The sequence below is a fragment of the Dermacentor andersoni genome, chromosome 1 (assembly GCF_023375885.2).
Source record: "Dermacentor andersoni chromosome 1, qqDerAnde1_hic_scaffold, whole genome shotgun sequence".
Classification (NCBI taxonomy): domain Eukaryota; kingdom Metazoa; phylum Arthropoda; class Arachnida; order Ixodida; family Ixodidae; genus Dermacentor; species Dermacentor andersoni.
In genome coordinates this window covers 45,017,975-45,037,333 of record NC_092814.1, presented here as the reverse complement: position 1 = coordinate 45,037,333, position 19,359 = coordinate 45,017,975, and the positions used below count along the sequence as shown (strand labels likewise).

General features: G+C 42.0%; 1 protein-coding gene across 2 annotated transcripts in view; it reads left to right on the top strand.

Moving 5' to 3' along the window:
* Window positions 1–19,359, top strand: part of mino (glycerol-3-phosphate acyltransferase mino) — a 126,869-nt gene that overhangs the window by 91,228 nt on the left and 16,282 nt on the right. For both annotated transcript variants that reach the window (XM_050191070.3, XM_050191069.3), the window contains exons 16-20: window positions 1,991–2,291; window positions 4,943–5,085; window positions 5,168–5,245; window positions 8,550–8,675; window positions 12,792–12,915. In XM_050191070.3, the coding sequence (XP_050047027.2) occupies window positions 1,991–2,291; window positions 4,943–5,085; window positions 5,168–5,245; window positions 8,550–8,675; window positions 12,792–12,915 (772 nt within the window). The remainder of the gene's footprint in view (window positions 1–1,990; window positions 2,292–4,942; window positions 5,086–5,167; window positions 5,246–8,549; window positions 8,676–12,791; window positions 12,916–19,359) is intronic.

Below are 19,359 nucleotides of genomic sequence, written 5' to 3'. Positions count from 1 at the left end.
CTGCGGCGCTCGTGCTAAGTCAGTCATACCGGATCGTAGCTTTCTCATGCCTTACGGCGATGTACCTTGAAAATAACATCTGAGATGTTTCCGTGGGAGCAGTAGGGACTGTAGCAGAGGCCGGGCCACATATATTGAAAATCTCTTAGCAACCATGGTTGAACACAAGTGCCTGAAAGGCCGCCGGTGACGCTCTATGCCCATGCAACCGCTGTGAGAATACGTCGTGCTACCCTAACGCCTCTTACGCTAACCTAACATAACGTTAACCTAAAGTAACGTTAACCTAACCAAGCATGGCTGAAACGAAAAGGCAATAATCCTCACGGCGTAAGCGCTGCAAGAATTCGCCGTGCCACCTTAACGCCGTTAACGCTAACATAACCTAACCTAAGGTAACCTAACGTGGGCGAGACACAATGCCAATAATCCTCACGGCATGATATCTGGCAGTGGCGTTGAACTGCGGTTGCTGAGGCGCTGCGCATTTATTCCACTCAAAAGGGACCACTAAAAATGCTCCTGAAAAGTCGCGGACAGCAGCACACGAAAAGCCTGCCAAGAGCAAAGATACTGCACCAGGAGAGCAGGCCGGGCCTCTACTACGGCTGCTACTGCACCCTCGAAAAAATCAGTGATGTCTTTCTTTCTTTAAGTAGAGCGTTGTAAGGGGCAAGAAAGGTTTAATCAGGCATGACTGACTCAGCACCAGCGCCGCAGGCGCGAGAAAGTCTGTCTGACATACCTTCAGGCACACCCATCACCAAATAGGGCATCTGTGCTCACTGCCTCACCTCGCGGGCAGCCAACATCGGAGTGTAAACAAACTCGACCCCACTCCACAATGCCAGCATGCGTAGGGGACAAACGTATACAACACGAGCACAGAAACTTCTACGTAGTGCCTAGACAAAGACAGGTACTCAAGGAGCAAAAGCCCCCCAGATTTTCTCTTTCACACCCGCTCGTACTCACGCCTGCGCACAAACATTGGGTGATCCCTCAAATGACCGTATTGTTGGGGTGGGCACAAGTCGCTGGTTGCGCCGGCGCTATATTGACCGAAAGGTTCGGTCCCGTATAAGGGCTGCACTTTGCCAAAATTGTGAAAAAAAATGCGGCCCTTACACGAGTCTATGCATTATGCACTGGCACTGCAGCATAAACGGGGCAGAGAAGCGTATGCAGTACCTTTTCCAGTGCTGTACTATGCCACTTTGCGCAGACCCCTTGTTCAGGATGCATCATGGAAAATGACACTGTAATATATATACTTTTTTGCATCATAGAAAGGCATTTCAAGTCTTCTGTTGTTTCTTGAGTAATACGAAAATAAATATTTTTTTTTTCTTCTGTGCGCCTACTGGGCAGCAGGAACAATATTTTCCACCAGAGTACGTCTACAACTTTTTCTTGAAAGAATTTGAAATGTGACATTTTTACAGGGAACTTTCGTGACCATGTCTTGTGGAAATTCTGCGTAAGTAGACACCTGTGCTGCGTGTAAAAAATTTGCCTGTGAAAGGGTTAAATTAATGTTTGCTATGTAAATATCAAATATCAACTTATGAAGAAATCATTAATGTCTCTCTGTAGTATGTCCTTGCTTTCCTCTAGTGTGCAACTTTTCTCTTCATTGCAGACATGCCTAGTTTTTTGCCGCAGTGTAACACATTCTGACACCAGCGATCATGCTACGTCTTTGTCTTTATTGGCAGTCAGCTGGTTAACATTTGTTGATTAACTGTACAAGCAAACCTGTCAGGGGTGGCTTTTGTATTCAATGACCTGATATGCATGCATCTCAGTGCCACACAGTGGATAAAAGGTCACAAAAGTCTCAGATGCAGGAAGGGACGAACAGTGATGTTGCAGGACTCTACTCCCCCCCTTGCCCCCCCCCCCCCCCCCCCCACACACACACACACATAAACTGATAGAAAAGTACATTAGGGTGGCCCTTAAGTATTGGTGTGGTACGTCTCTGCAGGGCGGCACACTGCAGCAGTTGGCGGAAAGCCTTTGCTGGCTGCGAGCGGCGGTGTCGCTGCGAGATCACCAGGTGATGTGCCCTGGTGAGAGTGGAGAGTCGGTGCGCCATGCTTGTTCCCTGCTGGGCAAGGAACTGGTCATCTCTGAGACGGTCCAGATGGAGTGGTCATCGGGTGACACAGAGAATAACAATGTCAAGATTGTCTTCTACCGGCCTGCACTACACCTTCCTTCTGTGCTAGAGCTGCAGTACTATGCCAATGCTGTACTCCCAGTGTTTGTGCATGAAGCAATTGTTGGTAAGAAAACTTAAGACATCCGGCAGATGTGAAGGTTAACCAACTGCCACCCACATTGCAGCTAGATAAAGTAAGGGATATGCGAAGTTTTTCAAGTGTGCTTTCCCAGACACTCCATTTGACCCACAGAATGTGGCGGACCTTGCATGAGTGGTGTAAATAAGGCTTGTGCAGCCATCCATGGACCACCCTTCCTTTCTTTATTTGTGCATGCAGCCCTCTGCTTCAGCAGTATGGTAAAGATAAGGTCAGACATCTTTTGTATTGCACCTTAAATATGGGAAAAAAAAACACATGGCAGATTTTCACGTATCCTCTGTTTTACAGCTTATTCATTTATTGCTCATCTCTAGCATCTCCAAATTCTCAAAACTGTGGCAGAAAAAAAAAAAAAAACTTGGAGGCACTTATCAGCATGTTGTAAACATCTGTACTGCAGTATTGACAAGTCCTTGTTCTGTTTAATGCAGTTTATTTGGTGTTTCTAAAATTTCTTTGCAATATATTTTTTCTAGTTATCACATATTTAAATGTTTGGTTTGTTAGAGTAAAAGGTATCTAATATTTTGGCAAAGAAAATTCTTGAGGATGCTTCATAGTGAACTCTTCTTAAAACGTTTGCAAACAGATGTGATTGTCTATATTTTTTTTTTTTTAATTTGGTAGTGCTAACAGAGCCATTAACAAAGCCAAGTGATGAAAGCAGCAAACATAGTGTCTAACAAGGCTTAAGTGGAATGGGCCTTACCAATTTTTGTGGTATTTAACCAAAATGGTCATACCTATGTGCAATATTTATTGCTACAGAAACTGTCTGTTGATTTTTGAAGTTACTCACTCAGACAACATTGAATTCAGCACTTGCCAAGGTGGTGTAGTGGCTTTGGTGTTGCACTGCTTAGGACAAGGTCGCAGGATCAAATCCTGGCTGCTGCGGCAACATTTTGATCAGGGTAAAACGCAAAAACGCCCATGTACCGTGCATTGGGTACACCTTAAAGAACTCCAGGTAGTCAAAATTAATCCGTAGTGCCCACTATGGTGTGCCTCATAATCATATTGAGGTTTTGGCATGTAGAATGGCAGAATTAAAATTTTTTAAATTGAGGTGTGTGGTTACAAATTCCTTGGCATGGTGCATCGTTGTTGAAATATTGTTTCAAGGTCAATTTCACTTTGAAAATTGGAGTGCAGTTAGGCAAGTGCAAAATATTTTTCTTAGCGAACCTGCGTTTGGCTAGGAACTTGGTCAGTATATGTACCTGGTGGACTAGTGTGATGCCATCGGGAAATGAGACTGCCAGACAGAACACATGATTTCTTCTATTGCAATATTTTCACATTTACAATTGCCCATTGATGTTATGATTAAGGTGTGGCTCACCCTTCATTAATCTCATGGTGGAAATTTGGGCTTGTTGATACATGATCTTTGTACTGAGTAGCGCAGGCTGAACAGTGATGTAAAAAGACGACAACACAAAGCACTTTGTGTTGTCATTTGTTCTTGTGTCGTCATTTATCGTGCGCTACTCAATAAGAAGACCCTCATGGTCATTTTTTTCACACTGGCTGAGTGGCTCTGTAATCCTCAGGTTGTCTCTAGCATTTTCCTTGCAGTATTGAGCATGCCATTCATACTGAGTCACAGTATAGGGTGTTAGCCGTAGAAACATATTTGATAATGTCATAAGGCGGAGCACATAATAATTTGTTTGGCTTTTAGCAAACACCTGACTCGCTCACTGATCTTTTGGCCATTCATTTTAGTGGCATGTAAAGTACCTTTGATTGTGTGTAGAATAGAGGACAGGCTTAGGATGAGAGGGGAAGGTCACAGCTGTAATATGGCTCCAAAAACAGATTTTTGCCGCAATTGCTTACAGAGCAACAATAGTAGTGTTGAAATTCTATGTGATTGTGTACATGCCCAGGAATTAGGCAAATGCTAGGGCAAGCACATGCTGCTGCACTTTCTGGAAGTAAAGCACAGTCCTTGCTTAATGTTCACGTCACATTGCTAATATCCAGAACTTAGCAAGAATAAAAATGCGAGAACTAAAGGATGCATGCAGTTTCCTTACCTAGTAGTTCTAGCTGCTGCTTTCATTAAAAAAAAAAAAAGTTTGAATGAAATAATTAGTTGGGACAGTGTTTCACTCAAGCAGCAGGCTATGAAATTTTACTCTAAAATAAGTTTGCACCCGTCGGAGCTTACCTTGTCCCCAAAAAATAATTATCATCTGTCTTTCTTGCATTTACCGTGAAAAACTGTCCTTGACTTTCCTGTCAAAAATGCTGTGTCGCTCTGATAACGTACATGTCTTTCATGACCTGAAAGTACCTGGCGTGTAGCGTTAAAGACGACGATTATTGTTTGAGGACAAGATAAGCACCAAAGGGTGCAAACATTTTTTAGTGTGTGCCAGTGCTTAATGTGCTTCGTGCCTCTTTTCATTGATTTGGCCCTGTGTCGTGTGCCAGCAGACTGATAGACTGGAGCAGAATAGGCTCATATGAGCTTAGCATTGAACATTTCACTTGCTGTATGTGGGCAAAGCTTAAATGAGCTCTATGTTAATGACCATCCTGTAAAGCTGCATCGTTTGTCTAAATCTTTTTTTATTTTTTATGCTTGTTCCTTATTTCAGTCACTGCACTATATAGTCTCACTAGCGACTACATGACCCGCATGCATGGCCGTGACAGCCTTGTAGTTGTTTCAAGGAGTGACCTGCTGAGCAAATGCCAGGATCTCGTCAACATCCTCCAGCGCGAGTTTGTGTTGGTCCTGGTAAGTGGCACTTTGTTTGATTTTTCTCTTGTTGGATGTAAAATGTTTTTCTGAAGCCAACTCTATATATTCTTTATTCCAGCCCTGCTCCAGTGTACAGGCAGTGATCAGTGATGCCATATTGAACCTTGTTAGGGAGAATGTTCTAACTAACTGCCAGGTAAGTGGCACTAAAGTGCCCCTAAAATTTTTCACAAATTGCAGGGTCGAGGGAAAAAGCTGATTTACAAGTGTTTGAGTTAATGAAGAGCTGCTCTCTGCTTGCAGCCATAATATTCGCTCATGAACACCTCAGCGTATGTAGTCATGTGTCATAATGGTGCCCTTTCTCTTTTTATACTTGCAATGAGAGGACTCTACATACCTTAATTGAATGGCCTTGTATGCACTGTGCTTCCTTTGATGTCATAAGCTGCCCACGGGCTTTTTGTGGCTTGTGGTAGATCGCTCCTGCCTGGTGTCATTAAACCAATCCTGGCCATGACCAAGCAATTTAGCACGGCTAATGGAAATCAAGTTTGAGCTGGAGTTTCTTAGTACACTTATATGCATCTAGCAGAACTGTTAAGCTAATATGATTGGCTGAGTAATGTACACACTGTACTTGTTAATTAAAGCAAGGTTGACATTTGGGCAAGTTGCTAGCGGTACATGGTGAAATGAGGGTAGTGCGATAAGCAAGGGCGAAGAAGAATAGACACCACAAGTGCTTGTGGTTTCTATTCATCCTTGTTTGTCGCACTATCCTCATGTCATCACTGTTCATAATGTTCCCAGACCTGTTCAGCAGGGGCTCTACTCCAGACCATCTTCTATGCGATTGAACTAAACAAATTTGAATTCTTTTCAAGCACTTTGGTATTAAGGTGCAAGTTTTGAAGGTTCTATAACATCTGTCATTTCCATATAGGTCATCAACCAGTTGAGAAACTGGACGATGTGTGTATATCAGGTGCTCAAGGTATCTGAGAAGGCGTCAGCTCACCATACATACAGGGTGTCTCACATAACTTGAACGTGCTTAGCCGCAGCTGAATGAAACCAGCGGCATGTGGTTTGCCGTCATGTAGTGCTATTTAAAATATTTTTCTATTCCACTTAATTAGTTAATTAACTAAGATCAATTATGCAAATGTTTTAGTACAGTCTACGCTCGTTACAACGCACCCGCATACCGTATACTTTCGGGTATAACAGGCCATATTTCAGCCTTAGTTTGTTCTACTTATTTTATTAATGCAATGAAGTTTGCTTTTAGCGGACTGCGCTACAGCCGACGAAATTAGCGGCAATTTTTTGTCAGAATAGGGCGTATAAAACGGACTTTTGCCGTGTCCGCAATTGACTTGCGAAGCTCAGCCGGTGATCGCAGCTCAATATCTTGCGCGCGTGAGGGGGGAGGAAAGCGAGGCAGAAACTGCATCTTCCGCACGCGAGGCACAGTGCGGGCGTGCGGGCGTGCGGGCGTGCGGGCAAGCGGGCGGGCGGGCAAGCGGGCGGGCGGGCGGGCGGGCGTTCACGCGGCCGCCGTATCTTGAAAGCGATCTGCGATGTGGACAAGCAGTTTGCAAACAAACGGGTCATTTTCATAAGCATTATGCTTTAAAACGGTACAGAAAAATACCAGGGTGTCTGTTTGCTCTTTATTAGCCTACTGTGATGTTTGAATACTTTCTAGTGATCCTGTGAGGTAAGCATTAATTGCTGTGCGATATGATACAGCATGAAGTTATGGGTTGTTTTGTGGATGAAAGCAAGGATGTGTCGAGAGAGAAACAAATTTGGTGGCAAAGTATAAAGTTCTTGCAGGCTATACCTCCGATAGCACCATTATTGTGACGATTTTGTCAGAAAATAAATTCCACAGCTTTGGCTATATATATATATATATATATATATATATATATATATATATATATATATATATATATATATATATATATATATAGTGTTGGGCACCAGCCGTGTTCCAAGCACTAAAGACAAGAACAGCAACAAAAAACTCCCCGCAAAAGAGAAAGAAGGAATTCCAGCGTATGCACAGGTCTTTGAAATCCTTGAAAACCCTTAAAATTGAAAAGTATATTTTCAAGGCCCTTGAAAGCCCTGAAATTCTTTTTGACCCTTAAAAACTCTTGAATTTCTTGACCTCGCGCAGCAAGACTTTGTCGCAGTTACACCCTTTCGCGCTTACCCCCATCTCCCTTCCACCCCTTTTCTGTCGGCACTGTCAGGCTCGTGTTTCAAAAGAGTGGAAGGAAGACTGGAGAAAGGCGTGTGAGGCTGGTGACACGGCAAAATCGTGCTGCATTGGGTACGCGGCACAGAAGTGGATGCGGCAGCTGACTTTTTCTTTATCATGTGGCCATGCTTTATTTTTGAAGGTGATCTATGGCAGGTGCAAAGTCATCCCACTGCAGGTGGTGCTATCAACCGCCGCGGCGGAGTGGACATGAGAGCTTCTCAGGCTTCGTTTTGTACCGTTGATGTAAAGACATCGACATGGCGTGAAAGCATATCTTTCGTTGTGCATTCACAAATATTATAGAGAAAGGCCTTTCTCATCATGAAATTTATTTTTCTGGTCGCGTGATGATGCAAAAAGCTTTATGACGCCTTCCGTGCAAGAAGAATATGTTGGTGACCATATTTATTTGCATAAAAGGTCCAATTTCAATATGACGAAGTGCCAATTTTACCAAGTTCGTTACGTCTAAGTTTAGTGTCTTGGAAACGTTATAGTAAAAAATTTCTACATGCAATGCCACTGTGCACCCTTTAATTAAGCTTTGGCAAGGCCTTGAAAGTCCTTGAATTTTTGTCTCCGAGACCTGTACGAACTCTGCAATCTTTCTGTTTGCGATAAGCTCGTAGCAGACGTAAAACGAAAATTCACATAAAAGGAAAGGAATCCTGCTGATATTGAGGCTATCGTTTAGTGACTAAATGATGTCACATTTTTCTGGAACTTTTACTAGCTTGTGCTACAAGAAATAATCTACATTTATCGCACCAGTTCTTTTTCCACTGGCGATATTTTCTGCAGGTTCTAATTCAAACATCTTTCCATGTGGCTATAAAATATACTGGTAACTGAATGGTGTATCATGTATGATACACAATTTTTGCTCAGATCCACAGTAATGCATTTCTTTGGAAACTTGGTTTGTTTGGGAATTTCGAACATAGACAGACTTGCCTAATTTGTTCATAAGGAAAAAAAAGTACATGCAGTAATGGGTTAAGCATTGCTGACATTATACTCAAATTGGGCTGAACAAACCTTTTCCATGTACATAATTGAATGCCTTATGAATATTGGACAAACTTGTTGCTATTGCAGAGAGAGTGCCCCAATCTGCAGTTCATAAAATTTGCACAAATTTTGCTTTACGTGCATTTGTGTGTGTGTGTGTGTGTCTTAGAAAATGCCTTAAACAAATTTTTACTATTTTTTTATGCAGTGCCCTAGCCAAAAGCCGATCCCTGGTCCACCCAAGAAGTGGCCGGATGCTATATTGGAAGCACTTGATTGGGGTGATGAAAGTGGTGACAGTAAGGAGTACAACATCGTTGAGGAACAGTACCGGGTGTGTATGAGCTCTCATTCCAGTCCACTTATTCATAAATACCGTAACTACTAATTTTTCTACTTGAGAACATTATTGTATACTGTATAACAACATATTCTCATTTTATTAATATGTAATGATTTATTGACTGTGTTTCTTTTCTACTAGAAGGTCTGCTTTCACTGTACTACAGTCGACTTCCATTATTTCGACCCTGACGGGACTGACGCTATTGATTGAATTACCGGTGGTCCGAATAAACAAGATGCTGAAAAACAAACACCAAAACACACTGCTGATTCTTTGGCAGTATTTGCCCTTTTCTAATACGACCCTGAACCAATTGCGCGGCCACTTTTTATGTGTTCGAAGTAGAAAACTAATATAGAAATGACATTAAAGCTGTTAAACGAAGTAGAAATCTAACGCACACTCTATTTTTTAGCAAGAAAAATGGGAAAAGGTCTAATATGTGTTGCACATTGGCAACTGGCTTTCTAAAGTCAGCGTCGCTCTGATACGTTTGGGTTCTGTGGTAAAGCATATGAATTTCTCCAAGGCAGTTTGGTTACATGTCCAATTGCACCTTGCAGACAATTTTCTGCCCTATTTTCTTGGGAAAAGAAAAGCTCATGTTAGAATTGGATAAATACTGTAATCGGACATTATGAGCTGCAGTTGTTACTCTCCTCGGGCCGGCCGAAAATGGGGGTTTTAACAGGAGATAAAGTGTGTTCAATGAATTCACTGTCCCTTAAGCTCCGCCGAGACAGACATTGCCACTAAAGGGGTCGGTATTGTGGTCACCATAGGGATCAGGCATGTGCATGCTGACTGGTCAAGTTCGAATTATCTGGTGGAGGCCAATCTTAGGATCGAAATAACGAAAGTTTGGGCCTATAGAAATTCATTTGCACCTGCCGGTCCATTAGGTCTTCATCGAATTAACTGAAGTCAAATTAACGGAAGTCTACTATACTGTGTTTACATTTAGATGTACTTATCTGACATTTACTGGTTACCCGATGTGTTTTATTGCATGTTACCCACCCCTTACGTAACAGTTGTGTTTTTATTCCATGTTACCCACCCCTTACGTAATAGATGCCACCTAGGGTGTCTTCAGGGTATAAAATGAAATGGAATTTATACAAGGTGATGTCTTTTAATTAATACAGATTTCTATTTAAAGATCATTTAACTGATGCAAGAATGTTTTCTCCGCTACATGACCCTTCAGCGTGGCAGACACTAAGTGGGTATACTATAGCCATTCCACTTTGTTTGCTAATCAACTAATATTTGTTAACTTTTATGTTACGGGCTTTAAAGCCCATGTTACAGTGGCAGTATTACAGCAGAATGCCGCAGGAAGCTATAGCAGTTTATATGGTTTTAAAAATGCCATGCACTGTTTAGATATTTGTAGACGAAAATTGGGAATTTTTCGCTCAATTCCGACATGGCACACAAACAGCACTGGAAGCGTTGCCCACTTATTCTTGACACTGTCAGGATGCAGAGCAGTTAATTGCGATAGCCTGCTGAGGCATCCAATACTTATTTGCGTGTTTGCTCCGCAAGTGATAGTAGGTCACCAAGATACAAGCTTCGTGAGATAAGAGGGATGCACAGGCGTTTAACCAGTGTCTCCAGCATTCTTCGTGTGCCAAGTTTTGGTATCGAATCAAGAAGAGGTAAATTTTCGTTGATGAATGTCTTAACAACAGGTGGCATTATTAAAATCCCACGACTTGATTCTTGCCTCCTGCAGCATCTTCCTCCAATACTGCGATTGCATTGTTGGTGTTAAAACTAATAAAAGTTTATTAACCAATTTTATTTAACAGATAGACTGTGATGGCCCCTCGAACATCTAGTGCCCGTCATACTGAAAGAAGAAAAATGGAGAAAGCATCATTGCACCAGCTATATCTGAAGTTTTTAAAATCTGTTTCCATTAAATTAAATCACCTTTTATATTGTAAAGAAAGGATTGTAGTGCTCTGTAATGTATGCTAGGTATTTAGAGAAAGTGTTCCCAAACTGTGTTCCACAGAACCTTTGCTAGCATTTTAAGTTCCATAGGCACTCACATTCGTGCACCATTGTCTTGCACTTTTTTTGACCGCATGAAGTGCTGCCACTAATAGTGTGCCCTGTACATCTCCTTTCCACAAATCTGTGGGCCTTCAATTTTGTAATTCTTATTCATGTGTAGCTTGTGCCCATGTTAGCCTTATGCAACCGTTGAAGGAGAGTAAATCAAGATTGGGAGGTGAATACTCGTAGAAACTGGAGGGACAACACCTGCCGTGTCAAGGGCAGAGGAAGGATTTTGGGAGATTTAATTTTGAGCTGCCTCGTTCTTCCCCATGAAATCCTGGCCACACTTTTCACAGAAAGAGCCTCAGTATGGTGTAACGTTTTCACAAAGACAACTGACAAAGACAACTGTCTTTGTCATAGCAACAGTGGTCATCCTTCGTAGGACTTCTATGAGGGACACTGAAAGACAGCAATATTTGGAAACCCCTGCACTAATAGCATAGCAGTGCTTTTCAAATGGGGGAATGCTGAACAGCATGGCACTTGCGTGATGCAGTATCATCAGCATATCTTGTGGAATCTGGCATGTAAAGTGTTCTAAACTTTGGCTTGTAAACTAAACAGCTTGATAGTTTCGCATTAAAAGTCAGTTTAGATGTTAGCTGTTTTGATTCAGTTTCTTGTTCTGTATTTTTATTGTACGTTTTTTTTTCGTTGTGCTCTTTTGGTGACATCACCGGCAGAAAATTTTCAGGCAGTTTGGCAGTGCATTGCTTGTCTGTTTCTGGTGGTAAAATTCTTGATTTAAAGGAATTCTGAACCACCCCTTGCACTTGATGAAAAAGCAGTCTGCAGACAGCATGAGCTGCTGTTAACACCTCGGCCAAATTTTGAAGTCCTGTGTGGTGCGGGGAGCTCACAAGCGGAGTGCGAAGTCACCTTTTTCTCAAACGCTTCACTTCAACAAAACCTACTCCTCACTCTTTTCTGAACACACTATTTCATAATATAGCAGATCCCCATACTATTGGCCTATAACTGACATCCATAAAGAAGGGTGTTTGGATTATTGTGCTTCTTCATATTGTTACTGTGTATATTTATTGATGCAGTTTAATAAACAGGCTGAATTAAGCTAAAATCTGCTGTCGAATCTCTGTAATAATTACGTATTTCCGGAAGAAGCCGACTATCGTCTGCTCACACTCGGCCAAGACTGCCCCCATGGGAATTAAACTTTGGCTGCCCTGCTTATCGATGTTGTAGCAATCAGGTCTAGCTAAATTTGACTTATTTTGAACATTGTTCTAGCCTCAAACAATGCCAAACTTAAAGGTCAGACCACACACACGCTTTCCAGCGTGCGATCACTCCTGGCTGGTCCTAGTTAGATGCCCTGGCAGGCTTAACTTCATATTGAGCTATTGGTAGCACTTAAAAATGCACTAGTTCGGTGTGGCTACTATCCGTCCGTCAAGCTGGTGCAGAACAAAGCCAGTCCGCACCACATAGCAAGGCCAGTCTGGAGAGCGCTCTCAAGCCCTGTTGTGCAGAAAGCAAATGTTGTGTGTAGACTCTGCAGTAACATGTACCTGCGAACTGCTACGTAACTTGGATGCCGTGATGAGTCTGCTGGCTGAGCGCACTGCGGCTCGCTGAGGAAAATCGCATTGGGTGCATCATACATGCCAAAATCGGAAATAGTGGCATTTATGTGAACATCGAAAATCAAATTTGAACTGCGTGGCATGGTAATGTTCAGTAGTGGAACACTGTGGGCATGCCTGCTCCGCTGTAGCCTTCACATCGCAAGTCATTGAAGAAAGCAGAAGCACTGTGAATGTGATCATACGCGACTTTTGATTGCCAATAACTACGCTTCTGCTGAACACATTGAAGTACTTTGTACAGCAAAGCATTTCTAAAATAGTCTAACTTCAAAAGCATTTCTCAACTTTTCAGTTTACATGTCCATTTGCACATTTGCGTGCAGATTCCTGGTCTCGTTATATTCACTGCGATAAAAAGTGGTTCAGGGCCCCTTTAATAAAGCCCAAATCTGGAAACTGTTTTCAACCTTTTCAGGTTATGTTGGATGAGAAGAGCATTGCCATGCTGGAGTTTCTTCGCTCTGTGCTTTCAAGCTACCTAGAGTCCTACTGGGTGGTTGCCTGTTCCCTTTCCAAGCTGGTGGGAGCACAGATGGAAGGTATGCCATAATGCTGCATTCTTACAAGGATTTAGGCAGTGTCTGGAATGTTAGTCTGTTTTCAATCGAATTCTTTCTTGCGCATGCAAAAGCAATTGAAGTAATTAACTTTGCACGAACATTAAAATATAGCATCTGCTGAACTCCACAAAAATTAAACGTACTGCTTGCATTCACATTTCCATTTGATCCCTGCCCCTTGTCTTCCTTTTTTTTTCACTTTGTTCTTTCTCCCATCCCAGAAGATCATTTCAAACTGTTACAAATCTGTTCAACACTTCCCACCGGACAGCCAGTGGAGGAGGCCTTTGTGCCATTTCAGGAGTCTGAATTCTATTCATAGTAGCCATGCTGTCGCCACTTACCATCTGCATGGCAGGAAAATCCTTGAATACTGTTATCCATTAAGATTGTTTTATACAAATGTATAATTTTTGAAGTAAGAAACATATTGAACAGACACTGACTTACCAGGCACCCAACCTGTATATAGGTTTCACCACATTTTGTGCTTACAGTGAATGCTATAATCATTTCTTACAATTTGTGTTGCACTAACGAGGTCAACACCACAGCAAAGACAGAACAAGCAGATGTCCTCGTAAGCGCTGTTACAAATTAAGTATGAACCAACTAGCCCAGCAGTGCCTGTTAAGACAATTTCTTCGTCTGTGTAATGTTGGAACTGGCATTAGGCAAGTACTGAATGTATATGAACACCTTTAATGTTACAGTGAATCTCAGTAAATTATCCGTGCATTATAACATTTGCCTTAGCTAGAGTATGATTTATGAAAAGAACATAACAAAATATGCTATAGGTTTTTTTTTTATTTACCGGATGATTATATAGTCAAATCTGTGGTGTCTTGCAGTTCTTATACATATGCACACAGAAATGGGGGCTGGTGATATTGGCAAGCTCGATCAGTGTATTCCGAGGTGCACTCTTCAGTAGCACATATACTGCTTGTAACATATACAGGGTGTCCCACATAACTTTAGCCAAGCTTTAAAAATGTGCAAATGCCACGTAGCTGGACCAAACATAGATAATGTTGTTTGCTGTGGCTTGGAGATAATCAAATTATATATTTTTTTCATTTTGACTAATTAGATAATTAGACTAAATTAATTAACTTCTCAAATGTTATAATTAGATGGGAAGTGTCAATAAGAAAATTGTAGAGCGACACGAAAAACTCCTGATACAGGTTTCTGTGGAAACTGACCCTAGAAACTGACCCTGGCAACATTTAACACTCGCACTCTCGAATGAAGCTGGCTTAAAAGGGCTCTTCGAGAAACTATCAAGCATTGTTTGCGGTATCATTGGCCTTAGTGAGGTTAAAACTGGTGAAGCCTATACAGTGCTGACAAATGGCCACGTACTTGCTATAGAGGACTTCCAGATAAAAAGCAGTACAGAGTAGGATTCTTAATCCATAAGGACATAGCGGGCAACATTGACGAATTCTACAGCATTAATGAGAGTGTAGCAGTAGTCGTAATAGAACTTCAATGGTATAGATAAAGATAGTAACAAGCCTACGCTCCAACCTCCAGTCATGATCATGATGAAATAAATCAGATTTAGGAAGATGTTGAATTAACGGTGAAGAAAGTGCCAACTCAGTATACTGTAGTAATGGGCGACTTCAATGCAAAAGAGGGGGGAAAGCAGGCTGGTAAACAATTGGCAACTATCGCATCGATTCTAGGAACACTCCAGGAGAGATGTTGGCAGAATTAGCTGAAAAGAATAAGCTGCAAATAATGAACACCTTCTTCAGGAAGCGTAGGAACAAAAAGTTGACCTGGAAAAGCCCTACTGGTGAAACAAGAAATGAAATTGATTTCGTACTTTCTGCCGGTCCCTGCATAGTGCTGGATGTAGAAGTGTTAGGTAGGGTAAAGTGCAGTGATCATAGGTTAGTGAGGTTTAGGATTCACCTCAATTTGAAGAGAGAAAGAGTAAATTTGGCCAAGAGGAAACGGACCAACCTAGACACAGTAAGGGTAAAAGCAGATCAATTCAGGCTGGTACTTGCAAACAAATATGCAGCCTTGGAACAGAGAGATGACGACATAGAGGTAATGAATGAAACCTAATAAAGAAACGACAAAAAAATAAGTGTCCAACTGAAGAGATCAAATAGAATTTGCAGAACTGTCAAAACTGATCAAGTAGAAAATGTGGGATATTCGAAATAATAACGTGAGAAACACTGAGGAAGTAGTAAAAAATGGACGCAGCATGAAATCAGTGAGGAGGAAACTTGGCATAGGACAAACCATGGGGTATGCACTGAAAGATAAGCAGGGTAATGTCATCAGCAATCTCGAAGATATAGTAAGAGCAGCGGAAGTATTCTATACTGACCTGTACAGTACCCATAGAAGCCAGAATACCTCCATTCAAAGTAGTAATGAACAGGTTACAAAGACTCCTCCTATTAACTAGCGATGAAGTTAGAAGGGCCTTGCAAGACATGAAATGGGGAGAAGTGGCAGGAGAAGATGGAATAACAGCTGATTTAATCAAAGATGGAGGAGACGTAATGCTTGAAAAACTAGCGGTCTTTTATACGAACTGTCATAGACTTCAAGGACCCCAGAGAACTGGAAGAATGCCAACATTATACTAATCCACAAAAAGGGAGATGTTAACCCTTTGAGGGTCAATTACATAAATATACGGCGCCGCGAACCAAGCCCGAAATGGTCGATGCCGTATATTTACAGCGCCGTCTGTATGTTTAAAAAGCACGCTAATTTCTTAACTTTTTTTTTCCTGTCATGTGCTGCCACTATGTGGCGATACAGGGAATTCTTTTCGCGTGCCTCCCTCTCTCGGTTTTCGTTGCATGGTTTGTTTTAGCGCTAGTTAGCTACCGCGCGACTATATAGCACTGCTTGCGCATTGGCGCGCGTGCGGGTGGGTGGTGGTTTGGGCTTTGTTCCGCGGGCTGTTTCGGCTTCTTGTGCTTGCAAAGCTGATGGCTATCTCGTTACTAATCGCCCAAAGGGCGACCGCTTGTTTCGCGCTCATTTAGTGCTCACAGGGGTGCGCATAGGAACGATGCCGCCGTGCATGCACTTCCATTGCTTTTCTTCCTCCCTTTTTTTTTTTTTTTTTTTGAGACTCTCGAAAACTAATTGCCTTTGGTTGGCGATAAGATGAAGATTAGCAGAAGTTTGTCACACGTTTTGCTTTTTTGATGGTCATACAACCACAGTTTTCTTGAGTGCGCGCACCTATGCACTTCGATTACGCTAAGGATGTATATATTTGTTGTGTAAGAGCAGGAACATTTGAGTCTTGCGAAATATTCTCGTGTGCGCATTTTCAAAGCCTTGAACTATAACAATGCATCAAATTTTCAATTCTTATAAGTTTATTTCCTTTTTTACTGTCGTTATTGATGAATGAAGAGTACATATATACCAACGCAACATGTTTTTTTCTCACTTTACGGTCACCCTAGAAGAATTGTGGTAAATCTTTTTCGAAATAACTCCCTAAGAAGAATTGGAATCTGCAATAAAAAATATTTACCCTGGGTGGTCGCATATGGCGAAAAAAATCGACCCTCTAAGGGTTAAAGAATTGAAAAATTATAGGCGCATTATTAGCTTATTTCCAGTATTATATGAGATACCCACCAAGATAATCTCCAATAGAATAAGAACAACACTGGACTTCAGTAACCAAGGGAACAGGCTGGCTTCAGGAAAGGATACTCTACAATGGATCAGATCCATGTCATCAACCAGGTAATCGAGAAATCCGCAGAGTACAATCAGCCTCTCTATATGGCTTTCATAGATTATGGAAAGGCATTTGATTCAGTAGAGATACCAGCAGTCATAGAGGCATTACGTAATCAAGGAGTACAGGACACTTACATAAATATCTTGGAAAATATCTATGGAGATTCCACAGCTACAAGAAACGTAGGATGATACCTATAAAGAAAGGTGTCAGACAAGGAGACACAATCTCTCGAATGCTATTCATTGCATGCTGGGAAGAAGTATTCAAGCTATTAAACTTGGAAGGCTTAGGAGTGAGGATCAACAGTGAATATCTCTGCAACCTTCAGTTTTCAGATAACATTGTCCTGTTCAGCAACACTGGCAACGAGTTATAGCAAATGATTGCGGACGACCCTAACAGAGAAAGTGCAAGAGTTGGGTTGAAGATTAATATGCAGAAGACAAAGATAATGATCAACAGCTGGGCAAGGGAACAAGAGTTCAGTATCGCTAATCAGCCTCTAGAGTATGCGAAAGAATATGTTTACCTAGGTCAATTATTCACAGGGGACCCTGATCATGAGGTGGAAACTTACAGAATAGAAATTCTTTGGAATGCATATGGCAGATCTTGTCAGATCCTGACTAGAAGCTTACCATTACCATTAAAAAAAAAAGGTGTACAATCGGTGCATTCAACCACTGCTAACATATGGGGCAGAAACCTGGAGACTGTCAAAGAAGCTTGAAAACAAGTTAAGGACCATACAAAGAGCGATGGAACAAACAATGTTAGGCATAACATCGAGAGACAGGAAGAGAGCTGTGTGGAAGAGAGCAAACGGGGATAGCCGATATTCTAATTGACATTAAGAGAAAAAAAATGGAGCTGGGCAGGTCATGTAATGCGTAGGTTAGAGTTACAGAATGGGTGCCAGGAGAAGGGAAGCGCAGTTGAGGACGGCAGAAGCCTGGGTAGGGTGATGAAATTTAAATATTTCCAGGTGCTAGTTAGTCGGCTGGCACAGGACAGGGGTAATTGGAGATCACTGGAAGAGGCCTTCGTCCTGCAGTGGACATAAAATAGGCTAACGATGATGTGTTTTCTGTTGCCTGATATGTGCTGCATAAAAGTGTTTCTCCGAGCATGAAAGAAGCCCGCAAATTCACTCGAAATTGCTGCGCGACTGGCTGCTTGAGGCATTTTGAGGGTCAGTGGGAAAATTGTAGAGCAAGATGAAAAACTCCCGATACCGCTTTCTGTTACTCAATACATGCTACATAAGTGTTTTTCCAAGGGTGAAAGAAGCCCGCAAATGCAAGTAAAATTGCCACGCGACTGGCCGCATGAGGTACATTGCCTGTATTCGCGGGCTCCTTTCACAGTCTGAAAAACACATTTATGTAGCACGTATTAGGCAACAGAAAGCAGTATCAGGAGTTTTTCATGTTGCTCTACAATTTTCTCAATGACGCTTTTCATCTAATTATAATATTTAAGAAATTGCATAATTAGGACTACTTATATAATGAGGTATTATGTAATTATGTAATTCAGAGGGTGCTAAGAATCCCTGGTTCCGGACAGGCAGCCATTGGAATCTGAACCTGGCAACGTTTAACGCTAGAATGTTATCTAGTGAGGCGAGTCTAGCAGTGCTATTGGAGGAATTAGAGGGCAGTAAATGGGATATAATAGGGCTCAGTGAAGTTAGCAGGACAAAAGAAGCATATACAGTGCTAAAAAAGCGGGCACATCCTGTGCTACCGGGGCTTAGCGGAGAGACGAGAACTAGGAGTCGGATTCCCGATTCCTGAGGCGTAGACTTGTACAGGTCTACGCCGCTACATCCAGTCATGATGACCCGGAAGTCAAAAGCTTCTATGAAGACGTGGAATCGGCGATGGGTAAAGTCAAAACAAAATACACGATACTGATGGGCGACTTCAATGCCTGGGTAGGCAAGAAGCAGGTTGGAGACAAGTCAGTGGGGAATATGGCATAGGCTCTAGGAATAGCAGGGGAGAGTTATTAGTAGAGTTTGCAGAACAGAATAATATGCGGATAATGAATACCTTCTTCCCTAAGCGGGATAGCCGAAAGTGGATGTGGAGGAGCCCAAATGGCGAGACTAGAAATGAGATCGACTTTATACTCTGCGCTGACCCTGGCATCATACATGTGGACGTGCTCAGCAAGGTGCGCTGCAGTGACCATAGCATGGTAAGAACTCGAATTAGCCTAGACTTGAGGAGGGAACGGAAGAAACTGGTACATAAGAAGCCGATCAATGAGTTAGCGGTTAGAGGAAAAATAGAGGAATTCCAGATCAAGCTACAGAACAGGTATTCTGCCTTAACTCAGGAAGAGGACCTTAGTGTTGAAGATATGAACGATGATCTTATGGGCATCATTAACCCTTTCGCTGTCGGACCTTTCTGGTTGTGACGCACCCCCAGTGTCGGCTTGGTTTCAGGGAACGAGCGTAACAGGGAATGAACATAGCAATTTATTTTTGATTATGATTGGTATACAAATAACATAGTCAATGCAATATGCACATTTCAGTGTTCTGCAGCTGTTGTTAGTAAACATCATCATCATCAGCCTGACTATAAAATCCGTTAAATGAGACTCTGTCAGAGTCCGAATCCGAGCTCGGCTCGTATTCTGAATCGGAATTC